This window comes from Rosa rugosa, chromosome 4 (genome assembly GCF_958449725.1).
Source record: "Rosa rugosa chromosome 4, drRosRugo1.1, whole genome shotgun sequence".
NCBI lineage: Eukaryota > Viridiplantae > Streptophyta > Magnoliopsida > Rosales > Rosaceae > Rosa > Rosa rugosa.
This window is the reverse complement of record NC_084823.1, coordinates 40,687,774-40,706,917: the sequence shown is the minus strand read 5'-3', so window position 1 is coordinate 40,706,917 and position 19,144 is coordinate 40,687,774. Positions and strand designations below refer to the sequence as shown.

The 19,144-nt window shown below is 40.1% G+C and overlaps 1 protein-coding gene and 2 pseudogenes across 1 annotated transcript; 1 reads left to right on the top strand and 2 right to left on the bottom strand.

The window, feature by feature from the left end:
* Positions 1-5,390: 5,390 nt before the first annotated feature.
* On the bottom strand, positions 5,391-7,253 carry LOC133744822 (cytochrome P450 CYP736A12-like; annotated as a pseudogene).
* Positions 7,254-8,380: 1,127 nt separating this feature from the next.
* Positions 8,381-9,313, top strand: LOC133744821 (SMR domain-containing protein At5g58720-like). Its single transcript, XM_062172862.1, has one exon. The coding sequence runs from the start codon at positions 8,381-8,383 to the stop codon at positions 9,311-9,313; it is 933 nt and encodes a 310-aa protein (XP_062028846.1).
* Positions 9,314-13,283: 3,970 nt separating this feature from the next.
* Positions 13,284-14,400, bottom strand: LOC133744819 (arogenate dehydratase 3-like; annotated as a pseudogene).
* Positions 14,401-19,144: the final 4,744 nt, after the last annotated feature.

Below are 19,144 nucleotides of genomic sequence, written 5' to 3'. Positions count from 1 at the left end.
TCTATCTTCTCACTAAATCATTAATCAAGTTTGTATGGGATAATTGATTATGGGTGAAAAGCAAAGTGCCAATCAAATTTGAGACTTCGTGCCAATCCAATTTACCCGACATAACAGGGAGAGGATTCAGTGCACTGACGTGCACATGCACCGACATAAATGGATGGTTAGATTATATTAAATACATTATAAAGTTATTAATAAAAATATTAATTATAAATATCAAGAGTTGAGATCATCTTATAAGTGTTGGGTTATTTGTACCGTCGGTGCATAGAATAATTTCCAGACATAACATCATACCAACAAAAATAAACGTCTATTTACTTGGTTACAACTAATTAGATAATAAATAATCTATAACTCATTTTCAATCTAGAAAAAGAAAATGCAGAGAGATCTAACATATGTACTGTTTTTATTGGAATATTAAAGCTCATTGAACTATGCGTGCAATCTTTTTCATTTCTTATCAAATGTGGTCTTGATTTATAAGAAGCATTAATTGTTTAAATCTTTAATTAGGGGACCTTTTTTTTTTTGCATAAATGTACTGGTATATGTAAATCAATATCAACTTGATGTAAAGGTAAGCCAAATTCATGTAGTGGAAGACTAGTAGAGAGTCCTGTGGAGCTAGTCTAGCTACCAAGTAACCAGGTCATGGAGCTAGCCGATCTATTAATATATTGAGACATTAACACACGGTAGAATTTTCATTTTGATAATCTGATTAATTATATGGGATACGTAGACACAAGCTTTATATACATCAATGTTCTTTAACCTATTCCAATAATAATACCAAAGTTGACAAAATGAAAATTGAAAGCTTCACATTGATGTCATCATATAGATATATAAATATCATAAGGCTAGCTAGCTACTGAGGTAAGGCCAAACCCATTTCCCATCCCAGATTTACAAGCTAGCTCAGTACGTACTTCACTAGTTTCCATGGTGTTGCACATGGCAGTTGTAGCTTCTGTGAAACTCAAACTCCTGTCATGTACCTCCCACAGCCTAATAACCCCGGTTGTCAGTGGCTTGATCTGGCCATTTGCCATCAAAGTCTCTTTCAGCCTCAGGAGCGTTCGTCGAGCCTACGCCGATGTGATCCATTCCTCTAGGCTCTTCTTCTTCCAACTGAATCAGATAGTCAGAGCTTTTGATGAACATGATGTTCGTGCTGATCATGATGAACCTGCAGCTATCATTGGCAACAACAACAACAACACTAGATTGGAACGAGCTCTTCGGCTAGTATGCCGGACTGTGACGAACGGCTTCAGACGGTCATCAGAAGCCTTGCAGTTGGATGAGCAAAGCATTCATGCTCTCGCCATGATTGCTCTCTAAGCGAGCTCGATTGCATGTATAACTAGGTGAGGCCATATATACGAATCTCTATAATAATCTATATGCATGATATCCATGGCCTTTTTTTTGGGGGTGGGTTTCATAATTTGATCTGTAACAGATTACCAGAAGTAAAGTCCAACGGTGTTGAATCCTACACCGACTGATTACTGTATTTATAATTTATATGCATATTGATATTTTGATAGTATAAATTAATGGTATTTTGTTTTCTTTTCTGGGATTTGGTACTTTGTTAATTACTTAATTTGGAACGTTGGTCCATCATGCATATTGATTTGTACGTTTTTGGGAGTTTCACAAATTAATTATTGGAACTATTCGAAACATATAGTGAATCCTAAAGTGACTTGATCGAAAAGCTCTTAATAATTATTAGTCTTTGTATAGAGTAGGTTTGGTGGTAACAGTAGTACGTAATTAAGTAGCTACAAAGGTGAAATCGATCGGATCAAGTGCAAATGTGCAAAGTTGCTGAACTTATTGTTTTTATTTTTTGGAAAACAAACTCTGCTGAAAAACCAGATACTACTATAATTCTAGTCTACAAAAGAGTCGACCATATTAATTTGAGAAGAAATCTGCAGCGGGTATTTACAGCTCTCGGTAGCTGGTAAACGATGTTAATCGTTTTAAGCTTAATTCAAAAGGTAACTATATTCTGTAGTCTTTTTAATTAACAAAGATTAACATGCTATAAAAATCAACATATAATTTAAACGGGTACAAGAGCACTGTGCGCGTGGTTACGATTTGTAAAAGCTCATTTCCTCTTGGAGTCCAAACACATGGGCACAGACGATTTAAGTTAAGGTAGTGACAGTTTCGTATGTGTTAATATTTACGACAATATCATGTAAATTCTTTTTATGAATTTAGAACTTCTTCATATAATCTGCAATTATGATCTAAAGTCGCACCGACAGAAAAAAAAAAAATCTAATTTCCGCCACATCTAGAGACTGTTCCAAGCTATTACCGCCAAGCTGTTAGCATATATAATTAACCAGAGAATATATATAGCTGAGGCTCTTAAATCCTACATTATTAAAGTGTCTTTTAGAGTATCATTCCTTAAAAAGTTCAGCGGAATCAAAACCAGAACCAGAATTACAACAGAACAAAAGCCAAAATGGCAGAAGGCCTAGAGAACATTACAACAGCCCAAAACCACAAGACAAACTAAATAACAATAAGGGCCCAAACCAGGGAGGCCCAATAAGAGCACCCAAACCCTCTATCGTCGGAGAAGTCACCCGATCAAAAGCACTTTGGTCATCTACTTTGTGTAGGGTCTAGCTCAAATGAATAGAGTTTTCTAGGGCTGGGCTCGGGTCGGGCCGGGCTCGAAAATTAGTAAGACCGAAACCGAGCCTGAAACTGTCGGTTCGGGTCGGATTGGGCTTTTTCCAAAATGAAAACCGACAGAAACCGAACTCGGGCTTTTCAGTTCGGTCTTTCGGGCTTTTCGGGCCCAATATGCAGTTCAACTGGCTGTTACCATTTTTGAAGAACAGGAAACAGCAACCCTCCAAGCAGCTCGTCTGCTACGAAACCTTGCCATGAACTTTCTGCTAATTATATCTTTTTGTCAGAACCAATCAATATGAACATGAGAATCCCAAATAAACAAATCCAAACTATGAAATAGCAGGAAACCCATATCAAAGTTTGAGCAAACAAATCAAAACCCAACACGCAAATCATCAAACCCAGAAAGAAAGATGCAACCTTTAAGCTTGAGATTGGATCAAAGACTATGCGCTTACCTAAAGTTGAGGCCTTTATGGGTTTGTAAAGTACAGGTCAACAATCAAACATTGCCATGAATCCGATCCTTGCATGATTTCCCAGAATGAAAACCAACAGTCAATAGTCAACTTCTGGAGCTTCGCGTCCAATGGCTCACTGGGGTACGATTTCGGAGACGGGGAATGGCTTGATTCTTGGGGAGCAGGAGGAGCTAGTAATGGGCGAAGAGAGAGAGAGAGAGAGAGAGAGAGAGAGAGAGAGAGAGAGAGAGAGAGAGAGAGAGAGAGAGAGAGAGAGAGAGAGAGAGAGAGAGAGAGAGAGAGAGAGAGAGAGAGAGAGAGAGAGAGAGAGAAGCGGCTGAGATGGTTTCGACACTTTCGAGAGAGAGGGAGGTTGAGATCAGGTTAGTCTCGAGAGAGAGGGAGGCTGAGATCGGGCTTTTCGGGCCTTCGGTCTCTTAATATTTGAAGCCCGAGACCGAACCGACGAAAAAGGAATCGGGTCGGTCTTTGCACCGAACATAAAATTTACATATCAAAACCGAACCGAATCGGGCTTTTTTGCTCGGTTCGGGTCGGGTCCTGACGCCCAGCCCTAGAGTTTTCCAAATGAAATTGAACGGATGATCATAGTCTCATAGAAATCAAAATGATTAAGAGTGCAGCTATTGTCATCCTACTATTTTATTTGTTTACTCTATTTGCTCATTACACACTACATTTTTATTTCAATTATTAAATTTACTTATGTAACTCATTTCTATTTCCAAGAATATCCTTTATATGACATATCCAATTAAAAGAGATTTTTTTAATGAAAATCTCACATTTAATTTATACCAATAAAAATGCTATAATATTCCCATTAAAGTTTCATAACAAAATCATAATCTAATTTACTTCCATTTTTTTTTAAAAAATTTCTTTCTGCTTCAATGTTTCATTTATTTCAATCTATGTCAAAAAATTAGTTAATTAACAACTATGAGCCCTCTTTTTGGGCAGATTGCGGGCTTCCCTTATCCTGGGTTGTTGCTTGGGCTTGGGCCCGGTCTTGGCTAGTTATGTTACTTCTGTTTTTATTTACTGCAGTTATTTATTTTGGTCACGTCTTTGGCGCCGTGAAATAAGTGTCTGCACTTGTTGTGTAAGACTAATAGGGCCTTGTGCCTGTGAATGCACTCAATGTGCCTTAGTTGCTCTAGGTTGGCAACGAGTTATTTGCTTTGTCAAATGGTCGCTATCGCCTAGTGGCAGGATGAAACTAAGTATCGTCGGATTTATCATCTGGCGGCAACATAGTAGGAAAGCTGTGCTAAAGCTGGCAATTATGCTACGTTGTAATCGTGTTACATATCGAGTTATCTTTCCGTTATGTCACTGCTATTTCAAAGCAAATGGAGCAGCCAGTAGAGCGCTATTTGCTAGTTGGTGCTTGTTAGAATACAAGTATTGTGTAGAAATTCCTGATATTATTTCGGGACATACTCTAGTTGCTTATTGTAATGAGGGGTTTAGGCTCAATGTCCCCCCCTTGTATTCAACAGTTTCATTAATCAAGGCTTGAGGGCAGCTGCACCTTCTTTCAAAAAAAAAAAACAACTATGAGCAATGAAGAAGATATTGGGATTTTTCTTTTGTGTTTTAAATTTTTACTTTCAGTATTCACAAAAGGTATTGTAAAGATTTTGATGTGTAGTTAACATTAATGATTTTGTGAATTAAATAATGAATTCATGATGAAGAGGTAACAAAAAGACAAAAAAAATAGTAATAAATGCAAATTTGGGTGGAGAAGATGAAGATTAATGTTATCCAATGAGAAATTAAGTAATCTTTCTATTTAATTCATTGGTTATTTATTTATTTTTCCTTACAAATTTAGATTTTAGAAAATTAACGTACTTAGTAGTCATTTTACATTTGTGTAATATAGTCTTTCAATAATTCAATGTTTGTAAGGTGAACTAAGAAAATGGTAGGGTGACAATAAACGCACCCAATGATTAAACAGTTTTCGATTTGTTTACTTTTTTGCCGGAAAATTTGATTAATTGTTGAATGAGGGCAAAATGATTAAGTTTTCGTTTTGTTTTTTTTTTTGCCAGACAAATTGATTAATTGTTGAACGAGGACCTAAAATAGAGCTTTTATCATTAAATTTCTTGTCACGGTAAAAATGCCTTTATTTTTTCTAACTAAAAGATCTTTAATTTCAATAAAAAAAAAACTAAAAGATCTTTAATTTAAATCTTTATTTTCTCCCATGGTGATCGACGTTGGAAACATTTCTCGAAACCACTCGAGTCAAGACTACCCGGTGGTTACATATGCAGGCGGTAGTTCAGCTTGGCAAGTAAGTGATTTCTTGGTCATATCAAAGTCTTGAAGTTGCAACCCGCCTGGTAGCTCCCAGTCAAAGCAGTGCACCAAATGCGCCACAACTAGCCGAACTGTGGTTAGGCCTAATTGCAGATCGACCCGGACACGCTTTTCTACCAGATCCAAATGGTATGAACTGGAAGTCATGTCCCTGGAGGTGTTCATTGCTATTCAGGAATCTTTCAGGATAGAACTCCACATTTTGTGACCAAATTTGAGGATCTCCAATGCTCCAAATATTTACTAGAATTCTTGATTTCTTGGCTATGTCGAATCCATCAACCGTAGTGTCATTGATGGATTCATGTGGAACTAGCATGCGGTGCAATGGGGTGGAATCTCAAGCTCTCATTCACTACCATATTCACGTAACTAGGTAATCAGTAACTTCTTCCACCATTCGGTCCTTGCCGGCCAATCACGCTTTGGAGCTCTTGCTGGAGATTTTTCATCACCCTCGGATGCTGCAGGAGCTCAGCGAAGGTCCAAACAACTACGGTAGCTGAAGTTTTGAAAGTAGCTATGATTATGTCTAAAAGATGGCCTTCACTTTTGCTCGGTCCATTAGATGCACTTGTTCATTGTGGTCATTGGGATTTGATGGCTGGTTCATTAACGAAAGCAAAAACGTGTGTACAAAATCCTGCTCATGGTGATGGCCTTGTTGTTAGGTACTACTCTTAGTCTTATTAATTAGCTTGTTCATGGTCCTGAATTATGGTCTCGAAGAGTTGATCAATTGTCTATTTTTCTTGAAGCGCCCAATCAATCCCTGAGAGAAAGAAAGTAAGAAATGGTTAATTAGATTGTAATCAATCTCCCAGGATACAATTCAATCACCCTAAACCCCTAACAGTTTTGGATATATTATCTACTTGGATGTGCTTTGTTCAATTCTACGCAAGTAGCTGTAACATTTGGATCGGAGTTAAAGTTTTCAGTGTATAATCGTTTGAAAGAACTAGAAAGTCAACCACATGCATCCAAACACACAAGATCCAAGTGAAAAGATACAAGCTTTCCTTCAAGTCTTTTAATTATTCACAAATAATTCTAAACATGCAATAAATAAGTACGGTAATCACCTTTTGAAAAGATACACACAAGTCTCCTTTCATATACTTTAAATAAATTAAATTACAAAGACGTACATGCATAATTCGAGTAGTGTTTGTACATACTTAATTATGGAACACGTACATAAAAATATTACAGAGATGTACATTCAGCTCTGACGTAACTAAATAAAACCAAAGTTAACTCATCAACATCACAAAAAAATAGTTACTAACAACATAACTGTTGTTATGATCTCGAGACTTGTGGTCAAACAATCACAAAGGACACAGCTTGGAATCATCCTGATGATGGTTGGATCAAATGTAACTGTGATGAGGCTTTTCTTCAAGCCACTCACGTACAGTGTGGTTCAAGGGTGATACTTAGAGATGCAACTGGACATGAGTTCATGGCAGAAACAATTCAGTCACTTGGCATTACCTTTCCATGCAGAGCTGGCAGCGCTGCAAGAAGGCTTAAAGATGGATGAGATGTTGCACTATGACCGCGTCGTCTTTGAGACTGGTTGCATGCTGTTGGTACATGCCATGCAGCAGGAGGCAAGTGATTGTTCTAATATTATGAGCTTTATAATATATATCATATGTGAAATCTATGGTGAGGTGAAATTTTGATTACAAGGTTGTTTATGCTCACCATGAGGCCAATATGGTAGGTCATATTCTAGCAAGTCAAACTTTATGTACTGGTGATAGCCAAAATTTGTTTGTTATTGCTCTTGAAATTATAAAGGATAGTGTATTGGTTAAAAGTTTCAATGAAATCTTCTTTAAAAAAAAAAAAAAACAAAATTATTTTTGTTGGTTAATTACTAGGACAAACATAAAATACTGAAATGTATTTTATTCGATATGGTTCGCTGGATCCCTTTAGGAAATATAAGTAAGCAGAAGGGTCGATCTTCAACTCTTAATTGTTGCCACCAATTTTTGACCGTTTTGGGAAAGAGTACGGAAGTCGAGCCCTAAATATACAACGTTCGTGAAAGATGACATCCAAGACTCAGGGTTTTAGTAATGGATCTGTTGCTGCTACTATGTATTAAAGATAGTATGGACCTTGTCAAATTGAGAAGAAAATTAATCTAGTAGTTTATAAGTTGAAGCTTCCAATTTCAGCAAGAGTGCATCGATCGATATATATCCTGTGTTTCATGCATGTTTCACTTTTGAAGGAAAAATAAATTGGAGATGCAGCTATAGTTTTTGTTCATTTGCCACCCTCACAACCCAAGATGGTATCCAGCTTAGATATTAGATAGAAGAATTTTTAAGAAGGGAAATGAGCCTGTAACTAAGTGGTTGGTTCAGTGGTTTGGTACCTCAGTTAAAGAAGCTACATGAGAAGAGGCTGAAAAGCTGTTACACGGCTTTCCAGATTTTCAAGCTTGGTCAAGCTCAGATTCAAAGGGGATGAAATGTTATGATTCTTGCTATATTCATCATTTCCTGTTTTAAGTAGGAGAAGTAATATTGACTAAGTGCTGTGCATGCTTGGCACCTGGGGCAGCTGTATTAGGGTTATTACATCATTTAGAGTTTCGATCCCTAAATATGTTAGGGTTATCAAATTTTACCATTTACTGTGTTAGAATCATGTTTGTTTATGTGGTCTAGTTCTTGTCTCATACTGACCATTGATCCTGTGCCACGTGACTTTAATCTGTAACCCCTACGTCTAGTATAAATTGGTGCTCTCAGCTCACTCATGCAACACGCTCCATCATTTTCAAATATCAGTTTCTATTTTTCTCTCTATTTTTGGCCGGTTGTCTTTACAAACCAAAGATGACGTCCAAGACTCGGCAGGGATCTGTTGCTGCTACAACCAAAGAGGATGCCGAGCAGTTTCTTTGCTCCATGTTTGGAGACGAGTCGGAGATAAGCTTGGGTGTGGTTAAAGATGTCCTTGGTCAGTGTGGGTATGAGGTTGAAAAGGCGTTGGATGCCTTGCTCGAGTTATCTTCTTCCTCAAGAAAGAGACGGTGCTCTTCAGAATATATCCGCAAGAACTATGCCGAGGTTCTTGTTGGTCCTTCTCAAGCACATAGGAGTACGAGTGCAAATCTGTCTCAGATGGTGTTGGAATCTTTGTTTAACAACTCCAAGAGAAGTCTTCAGAATGAAGAACCAAGAACTATGAATTCTTGGAAGAACAGTGTCAAGGAATTGCAAGATTCTTTGGGACCCGAGTTTGATGTTGCTAAAGGAGCTGAGTATCACGCATATAGAAGTACTGCAAAGGAGCATTGGGATTCAGTGAAGTCCTACCATCAAAAAGCTGCGACTGCGTATTCAAACGGATCACGGGCATATGCAGGTTACCTATCCGAGCAGGCCAAGGCAAAGGCGAAATTGGCACCAGAGGTGGACGAGAAGGCAAGCCAGGAGATCTTTAAAGCTAAAAACAAGGACAAGGGAATAAAAAATGATGTGATGACAATTGATTTGCATGGGCAGCATGTGAACGAAGCGATGAAGTTTTTGAAGATGCACATTCAGTATGGAACCAATACACAATCGCTTCGATTCCTCAGGGTTATTACAGGACATGGTGCAGGGAAGTCTATTGTGAAACAATCTGTCATCAAATTTTTCCAGAAAGAAGGTATTAAATGGAGTGAAGAGAATCCAGGAGCGTTGTTAATCAAGCTAGGTTCACAGAGAGACTACTTCAGATTTATGGACAGGGATGTACGTAGTATCTGTTCAGTCGGTTAATTGTAAGGAAAACAAGTATGATTGTAGGGTTGTAAAGCTTTTGCTGGATTCTCTTTTAGTTTTGATTGGGAGAGGTTTTGCTCTATGCCCCCTCTTCTTTTTTGTAATATCTCTGTTATCAGCATATTGAACGAGGGATGGGCGGTGGGTTCCCGGATATAGCGGTCCTCTTCTCTTCGGGGAGGAGTTGGCGCCTCACGCACGATTGTTATTGAGGGCTGATATCGCCTAATCCTCTATTTGAGAAAATATATATGAATTTAGGGTTTCAAGATTCTTCCATCAATTGTGATGTCTGTTCTAATCTAGCTAGTTGGACATTTTTAGGACAAGTGAAATTGTTATTTAGTCGTAGAACACTTTTGTAACAAAGAAATACAATAATCAGTTGCAATGAAGAGCTTTTACAGTCTATGGAAACTGGAAATCACTACTAGAAATCAGGCCTGTGGGCACACCCCAATAGCCACGACTTAGTTATCAATCACTTTATAAGTACATACAGCTGGCCAAGGTTTGGGAAGGTTAAGTTTTATCTGAACGTTTATCTCTATTTTCAGCAGCTCAAGTATGCAGTAGAGTGTTTTGTACCTTGTTGCTTTTGTTTCTCAGTTAACACAACAGAATGTTTCTTATGATGTAGTTCACTTGAGTTCACATGAGTGTTTTGGGTACTGCAATATAATTTCATGTATATGTAATGTGTTTTTCTTTGTTTACTATTAATTATTTACTAATGTGTTTTCCAAGGGCAACATATTAATTGGTGTTTGCAAATCCAAATTTTCAGGAGAAAATTTCCACTTGAATCTACCGAACTCACCAAAGTAATGCTTAAGATTTGGATTAGTGCCTCCCTTATTAGTGTCATATTGATTGTCATAATTAATAAAACTGGTGTTATATATTGAACTCTGACTCGTGCTACATGGATATACAAGATGCTGTAGAAACGTCCCTTCTCAGTACCTCCCTTATTCTTTGTTCCCATACGGTTCCAGTTTCTGAAGAAATGCCTCGGAAAGTGGGAAACTACGCTTTGAAAGCCATTCCTAGAACTCCGGGGTGCACCTTCTCTGCCTTTACATTTTTTTTACTGGAAATGAGTCGAACCTCTTATATATTATACACACTTAATTAGCTTATTCATAAGTTTTTATAATCTGTTTTACGGTTCTCTTCCTACCATTCTCTTATCTAAATGATTAGCTTTGTTTTTTCCTCTCAATTGGCAATGCCTTTGCTGATGAAAAAAAACAATGCAATGTATCGGAAGAAAGGTAGGGGTGGGCGCGGTGCGATTCGGTTCGGTTTGAGACTCAAACCGCAACCAAACCGTTTTTTTCGGTTGGCCTATATATCAAACCGCAACCGCATTACAAAAGAGTTGAACCGATTATTTCGGTTACACCATTTTTCGGTGCGGTGCGGGTCGGTTTTGGTTTGGAGTGATTTATTAATTTCAACTAGAAAGAGAATGCCAAAATCAGGCTTATTTTTACCTAACAATTTCAATAAGGCATAAATAAATTTTGAATGCATTTAGAGTCCACACAAATAGACAAATGTCACCCAAATATCAAGCAACTTGCAGAAAGACCATAGCAACTTATTACACACACACACACACACACACACAGATATATATATATAGATATATATATATCAATGATCAAGCCAACATAGCAACTTATTACAAACTGAAAACCTAATCAAAAATGGATTTCTTATATATTGAAAACCAACATTTCCATCAATAGAGAAATAATAAATAAATAAAATGTAATTAAAATAAATTCGGTGTGGGTCGGTTTAAATCGGGCGGTTTATGACCCGAAACCGCAACCGAACCGCTTTTATACGGTTCGGTGCGGTGTGATCATAAAACGACACCGTTTTAGTTCGGTGCGGTTACCGAACCGTTTTTTCGGTGCGGTTCGGGTCGGTAACCGCATTTTCGGTACAAAATGTCCACCCCTAAAGAAAGGTATTCTGATATCTTTTCTTTTGACGAGAGAACAAGACATATAAAAGAAAACAGAAGTCAGGAAAACAAAAGAAACTAACCAACATAAATCTCAAGGAACAGAATCCTGAGGGCTGATGTGGGAACTATCAAACAACAACAGATTTGAATAGGAGCAAGGTGGATTTGTCGCCCAATCTGATGACACATCCTCCTGAAAGCCAAAACGGCCGCTGTGATATACAGGATAGTCTTGACTACATGTCATTATAGATTCTGAATGCCAAGCCACATCAGTATTAATTTTTAACAAATCAATAGGAGGCGGGGTCTAAAAAACTGACGAAAGCACTGAATCCTGAACACGAGTAGGCCTTGGTGGAGTAAATTGCAGAAATTCATAACACGTCGTATTGATCACTTACGTACTCTAAAAGATATCAATTGTGAACCAAATGGTATTGCCTAGGGTGATGATATGTCAATCCTTGCTAGTTGGTGCTTGTTTGAATACATAGGATAGTGGAGGTTCCTGTTATTATTTGGGATATTTTCTCATTGCTTATTTTGATATGGGGTTTAGGTCTTAGAGCATCTTTAGCAATGCTAGCCATTTTTGAGTCAAATTTTAGCTAAAGTATCTAAAAAGTTATTTTAGCTAGCCACTTTAGAATTACGTCTGCATCAATGCTCTCTATTTTAGCTAGTTTTGAATTTATATTATTTTTTAAATGAAGATTAAATAGTTTAAATGTATTTATAAATTACATAAAATAACTTAAAAGGAATGTTTTAAATTATAGAGAGCCTCATCTCGCTCTCTATATTTAGAAGCGAGATAGCTAAAAGTTATAATAGAGAGTCACTTAGGAGTCTGGTGCAGCTGCTAAAATAGATAAAAAGCTAAACATGCTCTCCAAAATAGCTAATGAGCCAAAATAGAGAGTCTGCTAAAGATGCTCTTATATCCCTCCAATGTATTCAACAATTTCATTAATTAAGGAGTGAGGGCAGCTGCACCAGCCTTTCTTTTAAAAATAAAATAAAATAATGTAATGACATGTAATCAAGAGTTGGGATTAATTGAGGATTGTTTATTTAAGCTAACATATTATTTAATTGCTTACCTTCCAAAAACTTGATTTGGTTGACATTTTATTTTTTTCATCTCCAATTTAGTCATTTACCCTAACATGCCATTCTTTATTAAAACCAAAAACAAAAAAATGACCAGTTAACTTGCTAAAGCGTAGAGAACGTTGTGAAATGTGGCATGTTGTACAAGTAGAAAAATTCCACTATACCAAATGAATTTCCAATACTTTAAGAAAATAGTTGTAGTTAGTTTTCTATTAGCTAGTTTTACATGTCAAAATGCTTGAGAATTAATCAAGTATATTTACCTAATCTGTAGCGTAAATGAAGTGGTAAATTATTATTTTTAACTTAACATTCCCAACCGCGCGCAATGTTGCATTTATCACGATTCACGTCAGAGTTCAGACACCATATCATTTAGGATTTCGTAAAATATAGAATTTTTAGACAGTACTCTTTAATCTTTATAAGTTTATATATCTATATCTATATATGTGGATTGGTATCGAGAAAGAGCCTGCTGTACTAAGATAAATTAACTAGCATAAAGTAAACAGCATTACATACTCGATATGTACCTGAATATCAAGTGCACAAAGGGAAGGCGGAAGGCACAAAATCGATCAAACCTATCATTCCTTTTGCAACCCAGTACCATCCCATAAGTTATGTCCTCAGTCAGCCCATATATCTTTTCACTAACATCCACCACTTCACCTTCCTCTCCAGCTATCTTCAGCGACGGCGCGAAAGTTTCCATTTTCGAGGGAGAACGAAGCTGAAGCATGCAGAGGTTCCGATAGTGGTGGATTTTTGGATTTTATGGATGCGAGAGTTCATTAAAATAAAATAAAAAAGAAAAAAAAGGAACAAAGTGGATGAGAAAATTGAAAGTAATAAATGGCGCTAGTCACCCCGCGAAGGACACCAAGGGGATCATATCCCTGGGGTAGCTACCAAGGACCCTCAAGAAAGACGTGAACTCCTGGACCTCCTCCAAAGCATTCTGAGCCCTAACCTCGGCCATTGACGCCTCGAAGTCGACGTAGAACAAGTACTCGAAGCTCCCTTCGTTCGAGTCGTTCACCAGCCTGATCGGACGGTTGCGGTTTGGCCGCGACTCGATCTTGGTCAAGCTGATGTTCCTGAAGGCGAACGCCGATAGCACCTTGAACAGCACCGACGTCCCTTTGTCGTGAGCGAAGACGATACTGGTCTTGAAGGGCCGGTCCGTCCGGGGAACTATGGGCTCCCGAGCAAGCATCACAAACCGGGTCACGTTGCTCGAGTCGTCCTGGATACCGTCGGCGAGGATGTTGAGGCCGTAGATATCCGCGGCTCGTGCGCTGGCAATTGCGGCGGTGTCCAGAAGGTTGTTGGAGGCGATGAACTCGGCGGCCCCGGCGGTGTTGTCAACGGCTTCGCGCGCGACGTTGAGGCCGAGCTTGGTGAGAGTGAGCTCGCACTGGGCCAGGGCCTGAGAGTGGGAGATGACTCGGGTCAAGCAGTCTTTTTGAACCCCCGGGAGTGCTAAGAGGCAGTGGTGGACGAGTAACTGGACCTCGCCGACAATGTGGAGCCTGTGGCGGAGGAGAAGATCGTAATTCCGGTGGATGGAGCCGCCGAGGGAGTTTTCAATTGGCAAAACGGCCCGGTCGGCGATCCAGAGCTCCACGGCCTGGAAAGCATCTTCGAATTGATCGCAGGGAATGGCCTCGCAGTTTGGGTAGGCTTTACCGGCCGCGGCCTCCGAGTAAGCGCCGGGAACTCCCTGGTAAGCCACGCGCAGCTGTGCGCCGTGCATAGGCTTCGGCGAGAGGTCGGCGATGGTTCCAGCAGATTGTTCAGGCTTGGAGGAGACGACCTTGCTGGCGAGAATAGCGCAGGAGCTCTGCCAGTCGGAGACGGAGTTGTGGTAGTTGAGAGAGTCGGAGCATTGGACGGTGAGCCGGGTCGCCCCAACCCTGGACGACAGGGGAATGTAGGGCTTGAGGAGATTATAAGCTGGTAAAAGTGCATGCATGGTGTCCAGTGGTGGCGGGACTTGGATGGAAATAAAACAAAATATGAAAGGCAAAACAAGAGACTAAGCTTGGTGGTCTCTGTGATCAGGTTCAATTTATTGAAGTTGAAGTCTGTAATACTATAGTTGATGTGATTTTCATTTAGTTTTTTTCTGCAAATCTGAATGGCCTTGGGTTTTGCATCTAGGTTAGTGATACTGGGTAATGACTTGTGATGAGAATATATCGACAAGCACAAGCCTTAGGTTTAGTTTTATAACTTCTGACTCGCCTTGGGACTTGGGTTTAGTACCGTAACTTTTGAGTTCCGACTTGAGGTTGACATGTTTCCCATCTGCATGGCCTCCTGGCCAATTTAGTAGTAACTTCTGACTCGCCTTGGGACTTGAGTTTGGCATCGTAACTTCTGAGTTCTGACTTGAGGTTGACGTATTTCCCATCTGCACGGGCAGATTAGAGGGGTTGAGTCTAAGCAACGAGAACGTCTTCCGTGCTCCGAGCAAGTAATGCTCGGGCTTTTTGGGTCCACCCACATGACCTTCACGTGCCTACTTATTAAGATGAAATTCACATGGGAAAGGCTTAGCCTGTTCCCGGTCATTTGTTTCTCAATTGAGTTTTACCGAGTTATAGGGTGAATCGAGACCCAAGTGAAATGAGCAGACCCAAGTGAAATGATGAGCCAATCTCTACACCTATGATTAGTGATTACCTCTGATGATAAGAGGGAGATCTTGGATCAAGTTCTGTAGCCTGAAAGTGTTCATCACCGTGATCGTCACCCATCACCACAACCCATTCTCTCTAGCTACATTCTTGAAAACTTTTTCTCACCTTCTTTAGTTTCTAGAACGCCATCTTCTCCGGGCAATCCTTGTGTGGGAGACTTGGACGGGTAGGTTGATGGGGTTGAGATCCGGCATGAGGGGATTAAGGGCTGATCGATAAGGGCGAGGTTAGGTGACCGTAGAGACCGACACAGTCGATGGAAGGTGGCGGTTGGGTTGAGGATGGTGGGACGACAGCTGGAGAATTCCGGGCAAGCTGTTGGCAGTGTGTTCCTTGCAGACCTCAATCCTTTTAATCAAAGAAGAAGGGAAGAAAAAAACAAAAAAAACACGGGTGCAGGGGCTGGGTGTTAGCTTTGTGCTTATCCTAATTTGTTTATTATTTTTTTTTTTTCGATGACTTTTTTTTTTGTTTGTTACACCTTATTCTCTCTTCTTCTTTTTTAATATATAATAAAGTAATAAACTGAATTTGTTTTGATTTATTAGTTATTGTTTTCGTTTCGACCATATTAGTGGCATAGAAATAAAATAGAAAGAAAGATTAAAAAAATTAAATTTTCTAACAAGTCGTTGACTTGATTAAATTTTTTATTATAAATTTAACGTTTAAGTATTTAGAAAAACTCACTGCGAATATCAAGTCCCTCAAGTTTTTGGACATGGAGGGTTAGTGTGAGAGAACGCGCCTCACGCGCGGCGAAAAAGAGAGAGAGAGTCTTCGAGTGTGCCCTCTCCCGGCCGAACGCCGCCGGCTCCCTGCCGCTGCGTTCCGGCCCGGGAGAGGAGGATGGCCCGGGCTTGCGGCTTGGTTCTCTGGCGGAGGATTGGCTCAGGGTTGGCGGTCGGTGATGGGGCGAATTGAGCTTGATTTCCTCCTCGCCGGTCATGGGGCGGAGGGTGCGTTTCTTCTTCTCTCCCTCGGTTCGGTGGTCCTGCTTCTGGATCTGTGGCGTGGCTGAAGGTGTGATTCCAGCGTTGGATCTGTGTCGGATGGGGAGGCGTTTTTGCGCAGGTCGGAGGTGGTTTGCCGGCAGTCCTCCGTTGTTTGTCTTCGTCTCCTGTTCGTGGATCCATGGGCTTTGGGTGCTTGGGTCGACGGTGGCGCTCGTGGACAGGCTGGTGGGGATGTGCTAGTGCTGGGGATCTGACGCTGGTGGTGTAGTGGCGGGGTTGGTGGTTCACGGTGGGTGCAGTGGCTGATGCGGACCGGGAGGGAGTTAGGGCGAGGGCTGTTAAGGATCTTTGGCGTGGTGATTTGCCGGCGGGGCTCGATTTGCCGGCGGCTTGTAATACCCCGAAAAATCCAAATTAAATTCCGTGGATTTTTTAGAAATGATTTAACGATAGTGGGAGCGAGTACGAGTCTCGGAGAAGTTGTGGAATTAGTTTGAACGATTAATTTTCGAAATCGAACGTTATTTAGGGGCTCGTGGAAATTGACTTTTTATACATACGGAATTTGGGAAAACTTCCTGCATGAAAGTTGTAGGGCTCGTCGATACGATCTCGTGCATATGTGGAACACAATATTCGGAGTTCGTATGAATAAGTTATGAATATTTGAAATTTGGGAATTTTCTATAAATAGGAAAAATTTCTGATTTTTTCATTAAGGACGAAAAAATCTAATTTTTGCTAAACAGTCCCCGAAACCCTCCGTTCTCTCTCCTCTCCCACGCGGCCGAACCGCTCGACCCGACCCGGCCGAACGGCCCTCCTCCGGCGTCCTCCAGCCCCGGACCCGGACACCACCGTGATCGCCGCTCCACGCCCAGACGCCCTCCGGTGTGGTCTTGGCCCGCCGCTGCCCCGAAAGCTGGATCGAAGACACCCAGACGAGCGAAACCGACCCGGCCGGAAAACGTCGACGCCGGCGTTGCACGGGCCGATCCTTCCCATTTTCGTGATCTCCTCTTCCCCCTGATCATCCCCATGTAAGTCTTTCATCACGATTTTGAGTGTAGACCGCTAGATCAAGGTTTGACTTTTTGAACGCCTCTGATTCAATCTAGGATCCGATCGTGCGGCCGAGATTAATCCAACTTCAACGCTTGATCTAGGACGATCTAGGCCGAACCAGGCTTAGCTCCAGGTATGAAAGTTGATCACCCTTTCATTTTGAAGAAGTTTGTAGTTGACGACTTTTGCATCAGAGGTGGTTGACCTTCGTTGACCGCCGCGTTGACCACCGTCTGACCTCCGCTTGTGGCGGCGGGTCGGACCTTATTTTGAGTTTATATTATCTGGACGATGATCTACGCATCCATACGAGCGTTTTGATATATTACAAGGTTATTTTAGAAAATGTGGATAAATAATGGATTTACGTTTTGACGTTACTATTTAACGTTTTTACGGTTTATCTTCGGTTTACGATCTGCGAAGATCTGACCATCGGTTTTACTTCAAATTATAACATGTTGATCGTATGACTGTCCCGATGACTTTGTGTGGTCATGGGCGAAGATCCGACCGTTGGATCTTCGTATAAATGCAAAACAGTGATTAGGGAGGCGATTCGTGAGAATCCGTCCGTCGGATTTTCGTATAAATTTGTGAAGATGTTAGTAAGGACGATTCAGGAAGATCCGACCGTTGGATCTTCGTGATGATTTTTGGAGGGTGATCCTAAAGGCGATCCGTGAGGATCCGACCGTTGGATCATCATTTAATTTCGATCCGACCGTTGGATTGTCGTTTAAGTATGTTTTTTGAGTTATTGGCTAAAATAAGGTCATGTGTGATTAGGTGATTGACGGTCTCCCTTGGGTGAACGATTTCGGTGTGTATTGTGTTAAATTGAAGACGCAGCGGGAATATCGAGGTGAGTAAATCGCACATGGTTTATTCACGAACCGAAATTCGGTGATTTTATTTAATTGAGAAATTGTGGAAATTGTTTTATGAAAATAAATATTTGTTTTAAATTATATGGACTTGATCGACTACGGTCCATAGGTAAGTAAAATGTATTTAAACTATAAAAAAATGAATTTCTAGATTTTATTGCTTGTGAACTATAGTTGGTATTAGTGGTCACTCTTGTGTGGGTGACTACATATATATATATTTACGTGGAATATATATTGGATGGTGTGATTTACTGAGTTATATTTTGAGCATTACCCTTTGGAATATGTGATTTATCTTAGATGTTGTGTTGTCTATGATAATGGGTAATTGAGTAAAGTGCGATAGTTGAGTCGTTGAGATGAATTAAATGAGGAGTCGAGTGAATTGAGGAAAGCAGTCATTCGTAAGGTGAACCTTGGCCCAGGTGACACTTTACGATACAGTTAGAGCTCTAGTCTGTCTGCTGTCATACTGCTTGGGGGATAAACGAGTTATCATATGCCCTTGGGTATGACATGACATACTGAATGGGGTGATTAATATAATTAATCATAAGCCTGTAAGTATGATATACTGAATGGGGTGATTAATCTAATTAATCATAAGCCTGTAAGTATAATATACTGCATGGGATGATTTATATAAATAAATCATAAGCCTGTGAGTATATATTGAGTAAACAGTTGTGTGTTTTTGAGTAGTCATGTTGAGATGTGAGTTGATTGATGCTTGAAGTGACGTTGTACACTTCAATTATTATGCAAAGAAAATACTTGAGTTGAATTTATGCTTGAGTTGATTTGGTTACTTTAAATCGTGCAATCCTTTCATTTACTCATACGAGCTGTCAAAAGCTTACCGGGTTTGTGTTGTTGCAATCCCGGTACACTATTCAAATTGTGTAGCGGGTAATCCTACAGGTCAGGAAAATCAGGACGGTGATCGTGCGGGTTAGAGAATTTGTTTTAGTTTTACAGCAATTGTAATTGTGAGGTGAGTTATGCTCATTTGAGCCTTACAATATAATTTGGTGAGAGTGTGCTGTAATAAACAAATTTGAGATTTGGTTTATGTAATATCGAGCGATGTGAGGTGTGGT